Source organism: Panthera tigris, chromosome C1 (genome assembly GCF_018350195.1).
Source record: "Panthera tigris isolate Pti1 chromosome C1, P.tigris_Pti1_mat1.1, whole genome shotgun sequence".
NCBI lineage: Eukaryota > Metazoa > Chordata > Mammalia > Carnivora > Felidae > Panthera > Panthera tigris.
The window spans coordinates 146,707,422-146,719,880 of record NC_056667.1 but is presented as its reverse complement, the minus strand read 5'-3'; the positions used below and the strand labels follow the sequence as shown (position 1 = coordinate 146,719,880).

General features: G+C 35.1%; 1 protein-coding gene across 1 annotated transcript in view; it reads left to right on the top strand.

Moving 5' to 3' along the window:
* CCDC148 (coiled-coil domain containing 148) overlaps nt 1–12,459 on the top strand; it is a 253,617-nt gene that overhangs the window by 63,475 nt on the left and 177,683 nt on the right. The window contains exons 2-3 of the mRNA XM_042994492.1: nt 4,098–4,160; nt 5,341–5,462. Of these exons, the coding sequence (XP_042850426.1) occupies nt 4,100–4,160; nt 5,341–5,462 (183 nt within the window). The 5' untranslated portion in view covers nt 4,098–4,099. The remainder of the gene's footprint in view (nt 1–4,097; nt 4,161–5,340; nt 5,463–12,459) is intronic.

Here is a 12,459-nt window from a genome sequence, read left to right as displayed (position 1 = left end):
TGCATTGTACAATTTTAAGCCTAAGTACAACTGACATTTTCTTCCTTAGTGTATTAAAAGAGATTTTCTCAGCAAAGAGAGGAATACAAATTTTCACACTGTAAAAAGATTACCTTGTTATATAAATGATCTCTTTGCTATTTTTTTCTCATCTCTAGAGAAGCTTACCTACCCCATAGAGACTAGTTGAGGTCATGGATTTTTTTTTTTTTGAGTTTAGATTCTCTATCAAGTCTGTAAAAATTAACTTTATATTAAAATCTTGATTCAATCCTGTAGCTACCGCAAAGCTATCATTACATTATATATCAAAACGTTCTTCCTACACTCTAAGAATCTTCTCATAGAAACATATTACTGGAAAATATTTTCAGTAATTGAATAGCTGTAAAATGTTTAACATTTTGATAATACTCATAAGCAATTTCTAAAATGTCACGTAATGTGAACATGAAATAATTTCTAAAACTGTGAAAGCTTTAAAATTATGTAACATGGAAAATTCTGTTCGAGTGGCCATTACTCAGCCAAAAGCATCTCAATGGCCAGCTGAAGTAGCCACTTTGAATTTCACTAGTAAGCATAAAGTTGAAATGGCCTAGATGACATATGCTTGTTTGGGAATCAGAGGCTGCTTGTTTTAGTACAGCTTCATAATCCCTTATCTGAAGTCTGTGGTGCCAGATGTAGTGTCAATTTTTCAGATTTTTAGAGCTGTGATATAGAGCATCTGCCCTATATTCCTTAAGACCGATGGTATCTGGGTAGCACCCCATACAGAAACATACTGACACTTTTGCACAAATGCATGAATGTCCACATTAAATAGAATAAACTTCAGTCTGGGTCAAATTTGCCGCCAAATGATTTCAGCTCAGATTGGATTTGGCCACAATAGTGATTATGAAATAAACCTTCATTTTCAGAGATTTTTGTGTTATGAGTATGATTTAGGACTTGAAGTTCTCTGTGATTTTGGTCATTTTTCTGGGCTGCCAACCATCTCATGCTAAAATGAGAAGTTGGACGAGCTAAATTTTATGCAAACCTTTCAGATTCTGAATCTGAATGTTTATTTAATCCACTGATATAAAAAACACTATAACTAAATCAGTTTTATATTATCTCACTTTAATAATTATTTAGTTTAGAGGTCCTCAACATCCCTGAAAGGTAAGTAGTAAGTAAATATGATTTATATATAAATATTAAAGAATGTAGGTCAAGAAGTGTTTTGGATTCATCTTCTGTACAGTTGCAACCAAACTAGATTTCAAGTTCATGAAGGCAGAGTAGTATTTTTTTTTTTTTTGCAATTTTGATTTCCAGAATGTATTCTTTAAAAAAAATTTTTTTTAAATGTTTATTTACTTTTGAGACAGAGAGAGACAGCATGAGTGGGGGAGGGGCAGAGAGAGAGAGGGAGACACAGAATCCGAAGCAGGCTCCAGGCTTTGAGCTGTTAGCACAGAGCCCAATGCGGGGCTCAAACCCACAAACTGTGAGATCATGACCTGAGCCGAAGTCGGACGCTTAGCCGACCAAGCCACCCAGGTGCCCCCAGAATATATTATAAGTTTCTTATGGTCATAATTAATATTTGAACCATGTAGAAATGGTGAGAAATGTTTGGACTTCATGACTTTTCTCTGAACATCAGGAGGAACAAATTAATCAATGTTAGATCAAAGTAACCTAAAGGGAGTCTGCAAAACCCCACTTTGATTCACAGCCTCGATCCTGCAATCTAAATCCCAAGACAAATGAGTCGTAAATCTGAGGGGGCTGGACTCCCCACTGAGGAAAACCTAAAGTGAATCAATTAAAGAATTGGCGAGGTCTCTCCAAGATGGGGATAGTCAGCTCAGACGGGTGGGAGATTGAGATGAAAACCAGAGGTGAGATGCAGTAGGCAGAGCTCACAGACAGGTTGCTAAGTGCAGCATCCATTTGTTTTGGACACTCACTTTATTTGTGCAGTACCTTTGTTAAGAAAAAAGGAAAAAAAAGATGTACTTGATTATCTTTGGGCATGGAATGCTTTTTAGTTTTCCATGTTTTCTGCAGTCCCTATGATTTTCACTCTCTCATTGACTCGATGGCCTCTGAGGGCATGTAAATGTGCCATTTCTTCCTGTAGGCTATGCTATTAAGGCAGACTTATAAAAAATGAAAGTTTTTTGTTGGAAGAAAGAGGGTATAGTATGAACTAAGGAATTATTATCGCAGCCCTTCTGGGGGGCTAGAAGACATGGAGCTACTGCCAGCTACCTTTCATTGTTTTTCTCAAATGATATTTATTGAGCATTTACTACCTGTGCTAGATACCAGGAATACAATCAGAAGTAAGATGCACACAGGCCACAAGTTTGTGGAGGAGGACAGATATTGAATCAGGAAACATGCAGATGTGAAGACTGATACAAATTATTATGGAAAGGAAGGAATGGGATGAGAGAGAAACAAGGCATCCTCCCTTAGTTAGATGGAGAAGTCTGGTTAAGTCTCTCTGAGGAAGAACAACATGTTGGTGTAGCTGAAGGCTGAGTAGGAACCAACCAGGTAAAAAGAGGAAAAAAAATGTCTGTAAGGTAGAGAGGACAGCAAGTGGGAAGACCTTGAGGCAAAATAAACGTGGTATGTTTGAGAAATAGAAAGACCAGTGTGGTTGGAATGTGTGGATGAGGTGAGAATGGGGAGATGACCAAGGACAGGTCTTGGAGGGCCTTATAAGCCTCTTGAAGAAGTTTGGGCACTATTTTAAAGAGTAAATGGGAAGCCATTGAAGGGACTCAGCAGGGTCAGACTAGAGTTTTTAAAGGGGTTGCTCAGGCTGCTGTTTGAAGAATGGACTATAAGGGTACAAAGTGGAACTGCTGCTGCCATCAGGCGGGTGGTGATGGTGGCTTGAGGCAGTACAGGTTGATAGATTGGATGTGCAATATCTTCCCCCCAAAAAGAAGAATCCTAACATAAGTTGTAGGTGTCAGTAGAAACCAGACTATAGAGAGGATTGTCAATGTTACTGAGGGCTTGAAACAAGGATTCCTTGTAGAAGTTATTATACACTGGAGTTCATCCCTATATTCCAAAAGCTAGTGGGCAATCACCATGATTCTTGGGAACTTGGCAGTTTCCAAAGTCATGTATGTGTACTACTTTCTCTTCCATTTAGCAAGGTTAGTTTTGCAAAAGCTACTAGATGTGAGTAGTTCAACCTAGTGGATATGGAACAAAATTTGTGAAAAATGGATACTGTTACTTAAGAACCACTTTACTAGTCTGTAGCCCCAGAGGTGCCCTAAAAAAGATGTCAGTTCAGTTCAGTGCTATTGCAGGTTGGGTTCTCAGGAAGGAGACACTGAGGCAGAGCTTAGGGTGCTGTGTATTCATTAGGCATCCAAACCTGTGAAAGGAAGAAGCAGCAGCAGGATTGGGCAGATGAAAAAGTCAGTTTCAATGTAGGTCCGATAAAGTCTGGGTCAACCCTGCCAGAAGCTCTGGATCAAATATTGCCCATCAGGGTGACCCACACTGGGCCCAAACTGGTGGGGCTTTATAGTTCTGCCTTGCTCAGTCATTGGGTATAGGCTGCCCCAGCAATGGTATACCTTTGGACGAGGTAGCTCTCTGAAACTGAGTCTAACCCTGAAGGAAGTGACAGCTGGGAATCAAGTGCTTTCTAGAAATAGACGGCACATCCTAGTGTCTGCTACAAATGCTGATTTGTTTAATGTTACTAGTGAGTCATTTGGCTAACTGCTTTATTCTTTAATTTATGTAGCTTCTTTTTCCTAGGAACTCAGGATAAAGCTTACACAATTTTTAAATCACAAAATATCAGTCACTAAGGCAATCCAAGAGAAAGGGATTAAAATGTTGGAGGTTCAAAGGAGAGATCAAGAACAGGAAAAGCATAGAGGGAAAAAAACTAATGGAAGGAAGCTTCTCGAGGGTGGAGAAGTAAATTTTAGTTAAATACAAAGAGTTCTGGCACCCAGTCCTGGGCCTTGTTTTAAAAAACAGTATGATTAACCCATCTTTAAAAACATTTGGAAAATAACACTGAAATTTAGCTGTCTTTTTTTATTTGACAGATATGGAGGACATGAATAAAAGAGACCAGCCATTCATGATGATTCAGAAAAATGATAGCCCAGGTATTATTTTCTACTTCCATATCTGTTTTATGATTTATGGTGGATGATGCATGATGTAAAGTTGGAATGTTGATTTTCAAAATTTTAATGGAAAGCTCATTATTTGGTCATATTAAAGGTTTCTCCAGTTCCTTGCAATGCATGCTTTAATCTTTTCCAATAGTGATGAGGATAACCATACTTTCTTTTACTGTGCTTGTCCTTAAATCACTTGAAGCCTACTTAAAGTCATGAGATTCATGATATAATTAATTAATCTCAATTACTTTACATTACACAGTTTACTGATTCATATAATTGAGGCAAAAGTGCATTTTTTTTTGTTTGGATTACTCAGATTATTATGCTTTATGCTACTTGGCCTATGAATGCCTCCTACCTATGTTTTACTTTATCAAAACAGTTAATATCATACTAAACTAGGACACTTTATGTATTTGGATGGAGATTGGCTGCTTGGTCATTTTATATCATTTTATTCCTGTTTGGCCCATTAAAATTTTAGGTTTTGTTTTCAATTTTTTTCAAATTTAATTGAAATTATTTCAATTTTTCTGTTAGAAATGCAGCTATGACTTAAAAAATCTACTTAATTTCATTCATAAGATGAAACTTAAATATTCACCATTGATGCCTAAAATTTTTTCATTTTTTTTAATGTTTATTTTTGAGAGAGACAGAGACAGAGTGTGAGTGGGTTAGGGGCAGAGAGAAAGGGAGACACAGAATCCAAAGCAGGCTCCAGGATCTGAGCTGTCAGCATAGAGCCTGACGCGGGGCTTGAACTCATGAACCGTGAGATCATGACCTGAGCCAAAATCAGACAGATGCTTAACCTACTGAGCCACCCAGGTGCCCTGACGCCTAAAACTTTTTAAATAAAAAGAATGGTCATACTTTGTATCTTGGCATTATAATTTTCTAAAATTCTCAATATATTTACTTAAATGGAAATATTCCCTTTATGTTCTTTTAAAAGTAATTTTATGCAAGAAATACACTGGTGATATTTTTAAATTTTCTAGAGATAGAGGTTCAAGTATAATATGAGTGTTGTAATATTTATTCTTGTTTTTGCTTAAAAATAATTAAAAATAAGACCAACATGTTACCATAACTATATTTAGACTTCCAATAATATACTATTTCTTTGTCATTTTCTTTTTTTGATGAAAAACAGACAATCTGATGTTCCATTTGAAAAATGGAATGAGAAGTACCAAGTATAAACCAGTAGACTATCAACAATTGCATGCATTGACTGAAGCAAAAAAATTAGCTTCTGCCTCTACAGAGCTAAAGGTTAGTTAGAAGTTATGCATGTGTGTATGTGTGTTTTCTAGTTTTGGAAAATTGAATTTCCAGGAAGTAAAGTCATATTTATAATGTAAATGTGAAAATAAATAACATTCTGAATAGTTTTTAGAATCTTCCAACTATTACTAGTAGTGAATAGCAACTATCATTTATTGAATGCTCTTGGACAACGTGTTATATAGCTTACATGCATTCCTCATGTAATGTTCATAACAACCCTGAGATATGAATTCAACTTTACTTTTATTTGTTTATTTATAAAAAGTTTATTTATTTATTTTTTAAAAGTTTATTTATTTTGAGAGAGAGAGAGAGAGCATGCATGTGCACATGGGAGAGGGGCAGAGACAGAGAGGGAGAGAGAGAATCCCAAGCGGACTCCCAGCTATGAGCCCAATGCAGAGCTCGATCTAACAGACCATGAGATCATGACCTGAGCTGAAATCAAGAGTTGGTTGCTTAACCCACTCAGCTACCCAGCTGCCCCTCTACTTTTAGCTTTCAACAATTTCTAACTTGCTCTAAACAATAAAAATTGCAAATAAGGGACAGCCATGGATTATCATTTAAGGCTCTTTCTGCAACATCATACAAATATGCCCTCAGGTGCCTCTCTTTCCTACAATTTCCTTTTATGCCCTGATCTCAGGAAAGGTGAACCTGGACTAGATTTGAAAGGGGTTTAGGTGCAAGTGATTGTGCACGGTATTTTAGGACCATGTATGGTTTAGGATTACTCATGCAGTATATTTCCCTCTTGTGCAAATAATAAAGTACATTATAAACAACATTTTCATTGCTTGGTTGCATTTTTAATTATTTTTTAAAAATCTGATTTGGCAAAGTAACATATTAAGTAATTTACAAGTTTTTATTTTCATTTAATATTTTTGTGTTTTATTAGTTTTCGATGGCTTTTTATGGTTAATACCTTTTTCTTTTTCTTTTTTTTCAGTTTTTATTTAAATTTTAGTCAGTTCATGGTTAATACCTTTTTTTAAGATGTTTTAAAAATATTTTTATTATTTATTTTTGAGAGAGAGAGACAGAGACAGAGACAGAGCATGGGCGGGGGAGGGGCAGAGAGAGAGGGAGACTCAGAATCTAAAATAGGTTCCAGACTCTGAGCTGTCAGATTAGAGCCCGACATGGGGTCAAACCCACGAACCATGAGATCATGACTTGAGCTGAAGTTGGACGCTCAACGGACTGAACCACCCAGGTGCCCAATATCTTTTGGGCAAATGTTATGATTCCAAAACACATTTCATACCTATTCTAAAGAAATTACCATATATCCATGAGCTTTATCCCCTCAAGTAAGGGAACCTCTCAAATACGACATTATTTGTTCAGTTCAGATATAACTTTAAAATAATTTGATATTATTGATGTTATCAGGACAGTGAAAGAAATTTTATGGCAAAATCACTTATATAACTATCATCCTAATAGAACTATTTCATATTTCTGACTTATATTCTGATCCATTGTATTTATATCACATATACACTACATACATGTATAGAGACATAAACATATACATACACTTTTTATTTTCTCCCATGATAAACATAAACATGAAATCCTGTATACTTTCCCCCTAACACTTTGCCACATAATCTTTATAATATTTAATTACTCCAGTAAATAAATATTTATTATGTGGCTCAACGATACAATAATGAGCAAAATACATCCCTACCCTCATGGAATGTACTGTGTGCAGGAGAGGAGGAGGAGGAAAGCCAGTGTTTATCAAATAATAAAAACATGCTGTCTGGTGTGTACTAATAGGACTTGATCCTAGTTGAGTGGGAAGGCTTTTTTTGAGGCAATGACATTGGAAATGGGATTTCAAGGTCAATAAAAATGAAGTAAAAACAAGAGTGGTGAGTACTTCAAATAGAAAAAGATGCATGCCTTATCCTGATTTTTGGATATTGGGATTGTATCCAGTTTTATGATATTGGAAATCATGCTTTGGTAATTACACATCTTCATGCAGAGACACCTTTCACATTTTAGAATCCTCTACCCCCATAGGATAAATTCCCATGATTGGCATGTTTGGGCTAAAAACTATGAATTTTATTTTTAAAAAAGTTCTTTCCCAAGGTATTGTTCTAATAAAGATACCACCACAGACACTTCTCTACACTCTTATCAGTACTGGAATATGTACATATATATTCATATAGATACACATACATTTTAAATATTATCTATGTATCTACTTGTCCACCAATCCATGCTTCTATGCATCTATCCATCATTTACCAATTTTTTTTCTGGCTGAATGTGGAATGGTTGAATGTCAAAATCAGTGTTTGTTCAAAGTGAATTTCTCTTTGATGATAGAATCACTATCAAAGAATAAACATATTTTAAAATTTTAATTTTTAATGTGGTTTTCAAGTTTTGATATTAAGTTCAAGGGCAGTAATTTCTCAGCCCTGTCAGCTGCTAGATTGCTTCTCTGGTTACTGTGCTACATATTTGTGAGATTAAACAAATGATCACTTTCAACTGACATTTTAAATAACATCAATAACCTTGTTGTTTGTAGAATGTAATTCAGGAAGAAGCTTTTTAGTTACATATTTTCTAGGAATAACTGTACCTGGGATTTATTACTTGGCAAATCTCAAAAAATCCCTTGTCTTCAACTAGTGAAAGTGGTTCACAGTGTGTAGCAATCATTTTGATAAGCTTTTTGCTTCAATTTTTAGTTTCCATAGATTCATAATGATGAGGAATTGTCCTGTTAAGGCATTTTTATAATATCTGTTGTTTTGAATTCCAGTTAGTGAGAACAAAATGTGTCCTAGATACCTCATCATTTTCGAATACTTTCTTCTTTCCTTTTATGGTTTTTATTTTTTAGTATAGCTGGATTAAGAAAGATGTATTGGGAATGTTGTTTTACATGATTTTTGGTCTTACCTTTTCATTTAATTTAGAAGATAGCAAGTTGACATTTTGCTTTTAATGGACTCTTCTAAAATGTGAACAATTTCCAAATAGGACTTTTCTTTAAAAGACTTGTGGCTTAAATGGAATTATATAACTGGAAATGAAAAATAATTCTTAAAGTTTATTTTGTTTAATGTTTTGAATGCTAAGATATATACCAACCAGTCTACACCAACTAGGATTGTGATAATAATGTCATCTCTATTATTCTTTGTTGTATTGGTATTTACATTTTTGTAAAATGTGCATTGGCTCAAGAAGAATACTTCTTCCTAATGTTACATAGTTAACACATTCTCTCAATATTTGTATTAAATATCAGTTTATTTCCTACTTCTTTTACTAATTAAATGTGTTTTTTCCTTGCACATGAGATTAGCAGCTTTAACAATCATTGTTAATTATTACAGCACTATACTCTGGCAATATTAAATGTAAACATACTTAAATTGAATGATAGAATGTTAACATTTAGAGCACATAAGGAAGTTTTGCTTCAAGTTATATCTAGAATACTTAGTTATATTTGAAAATAAATTAACAATTTCTTTTTTTTAATTTTTTAATGTTTGTTTATTTTTGAGAGAGAGAGAGAGAGAGAGAGAGAGAGACAGAGCAGGAGCAGGGGAAAGGTAGAGAGAGAGGGAGACACAGAATCTGAAGCAGGCTCCAGGCTCTGAGCTGTCAGCACAGAGCCCGACACAGGGCTCAAATTCATGAACCATGGACGCTTAACTGACTGAGCCACCCAGGCACCCCAACAATAATTTCTTGTAATAATTATTGTTAATTAACAGTAAATTCAGAAGACCTGCCTGGTTTCTGTTACTGGTATTATACTGATCAGATGTGATAGTCCCTATAAAATCCCTGTCGTTGATCATGCACAAATTTTGGGCTGCCAGATAAGACACTGATATGGACGTTGAGTGATCTAGCTTTCACAGGCTGAGATCGAGTCTGAAGCCAAATAGTAGAGTTGGCCTGGAAACAGAGACCAATTTTAGGTACACTGTATGTTAACTATTCATTTCTAGTTTAGGTAAGTATAAAAGGGATCTTTATTATTATTTTTATTGGAATTGCTTTGCTTAGCAAGAATGGATATTTCTTCGTGTTCAACTAAGTATCTATCTACTAAATTTTTAAAAGAACATTATGAGAAATTGTGATCATATGCAAAATTAGAGTGAATGATATCATTATCTCTATGTAATTTATCTAGCTTCAATTATAATCAACTCTTGCCTATTGTTTTCTCTATACTCCCTACCATAACTTTCCCCTGTGCCAGGTTATTTTGAAACAAATCTCAGGCATCATAACATTTAACCACAATTATTTCAGTATGTATCTCTAAAAGATTAGGGCTACAAAACACCACCCCAAACCCTAAAATACCATTATCATTAAAATATTAATAATTTCTTAATTTCAAATATCCAGTGTTAAATTTCCCTGATTGTCTTCAATTTTTTTCTTAAAGTTTGTTTAAATCAGCATCTAAGTAAGATCCATATATTATAATTGATTTTTATTTTTTAGATATCCTCCTCTATCCTCCTGTGTTTTTGTAATTTATTTTTTGAAGAAATTGTATTTCTTACAGTCTGGATTTTGCTGATTATATCCTGGTGGTGTCATTTAACATGTGTTTCTGTCTCTTGTATTTCCAGTAAACTGGTGGTTATATCTGGAAACTTGATCAGATTCCGGTTCAATTTATTTTGGCAAGAACACTTATTGATGGAGTTTTTGTGCTACATTCTTTTTCTATCACAAATAGTGCTTCAGTGACTAGTTTTGTTCATTTATCTTCTTACATAGTTTTACCAATATAGTTCTCAGATTGATTTCTATGAATAAGGTTAGGTCTAGGTCAAAGGGCAAACCCATAAGAAATTTTGCCCCACCTCCAGATTCCCTTCTGTGGGGGGCTGCATCATTTTGCATTTCCACTAGCAACATAGGAAAAAGCATGTTTCCCTATGGCCTCACAGAGTGTTTTGTGAAACATCTGAGGTTTTGTTAACCTGCTAGATGAGAAATTTCATTTCAGTGTAGTTGGGTTTTCTCTTTTTATTTTTGTTAATAGCTCTTTATACAGTTAACTGTTCTTTTATCTTTATTGAGATATAACTCACATATACTAAAGTGTACATACCTCACCTATAATAAAGTGCACAACTCTTAAGTGTACACCTTGATGAATTTTGACAAATGTATACACATATGTAACCAACACTTCAGTTGCCCACTAGCTATTGTTGCATATATCTAAAGATAGGTCATCTGACCCGAAGGGCTATCATGGTATCTCAAGGTGCCTACCTAGAGTCTTATTATTATCTTGGATCATCACATTAAACCACATAGGAAACCTCTAGTTTCAGATTCCTTGATGAATTTATTATTTTTACTATTTTTAATTCATCAACATTCCGTATAAGTCATCATCCACCTTAAATATTGATTTCGTATGGCTTATTGCCCAGCAAAATGAATTGGAATCTCCTAGAAATCTATTGATAGAGATCCAACTTTAAATCTTTTTGTTCTTTTAAGACTTTATTTTTCTTCACTTTTGGCCTGAGGATAGAAGTGGAGTCAATGAGTGAACTTACAAAAAATCAAGATGTTCTTTAAAATATTGGAAATGTCTAGTGAAAAATAGTAGCTTTATTTTGACTTTTATAGTCTACTTAATTGGTCTTTCTCTGGGCTCAAAGACAGTATTGATTTTTTTAAGCCATAAAAACGTGTCCACATCTTTCACCAATGTGTTTTAATTTTTTTGTACGACATGGACCAAATATGTCAAAGAAATCTAATTTTAAAAGTTGTGTCTGCTGCAACAAACTTTAGAGGCTGTAGGTGGCAAACAGTTGCAATGAGTTTTAAGCATTCTTAAAGCAAACACTAGAGCATCAGATTTTAGAAACATGTACTTTTATGTTTTCAGTAGGTAGAATGAGGATTGCTGAATGTTTTTCTGCAGTGTCCTGTTCTTATTTAAATATACTTTTCTCCTAAATTTCATAATTGTAGCCCTCTTAAGACCGCCCCCTGAGGAAAAGATTTGACTTTGACTCCATGTTTTTGTTTTCTTACACCCCTAATTTTGAATCAGTAACCAGAACAGTGGAAGGATAAACTCAAGGTTGAAGTAATCAGTGAATGACAGCTAGAAATAGCATGCATTCTGAAGAGTCTTTTTAGGATTTGTCTTCTGAAGTTTTTATATCTTCAGCATTGAAGATATATCTGTTAAGGCTTTCAGGATACTAAGTATTCTAGTAGCAGAGAAAATATAAAATATGCATGTTTCATCAAATTTCTGATTTGAGAATAGCGCTTTCATAGACATTTAGAAGTACTAATACGGAATACGTGAATTCACCGTACACGTAAGTATCAGTCAGCATCCAACCAGGAAACAGACACTGAAGACTAAGAGAGGACAGGTCTTTAATACAGGAAATTGTTACACAGGTGTAGAGCTGAGAAGGCAAACAGGATACCATGAAGCAATGTAGAGGTTAACAACAGAAGGCGCTCCCATGCCTAGGTCAGAGGGACATTAGACAAAGCAAGGCTGTACCACATTCCATCTGCTGAATTTACCCAGAAATTGTTGGAACTGTATTAGAGCTGTCAAGAAAAGTCAGAGCAATGGAGAAGATGCAGATGCTCCTGGAGATGATTGTGATACTAGAGAAGGCAGGCGGAGTAATCCTTTAGCTTCTCCTTTCCCCCCTCCCTTCAGGATCCTACTACTAGTGTCTCCCTTGGCTGAACCTGGCTGCAAGTCAGCTAGTCGGGGTGTCTGGGAAACACAGGCTGCTCTGTGATATGGAGCAGATCAGGGAGATGGCCAACAATGGACATTAAGGCAAACAGATCCAGGCCTGATACAATTTGTCAACAAACTCCAAAGTACTGATTATGTGCTACATTTTTGAAAAGCCATACAATCTGGGGAAAATTTAAATTTAGTCAAAAATGT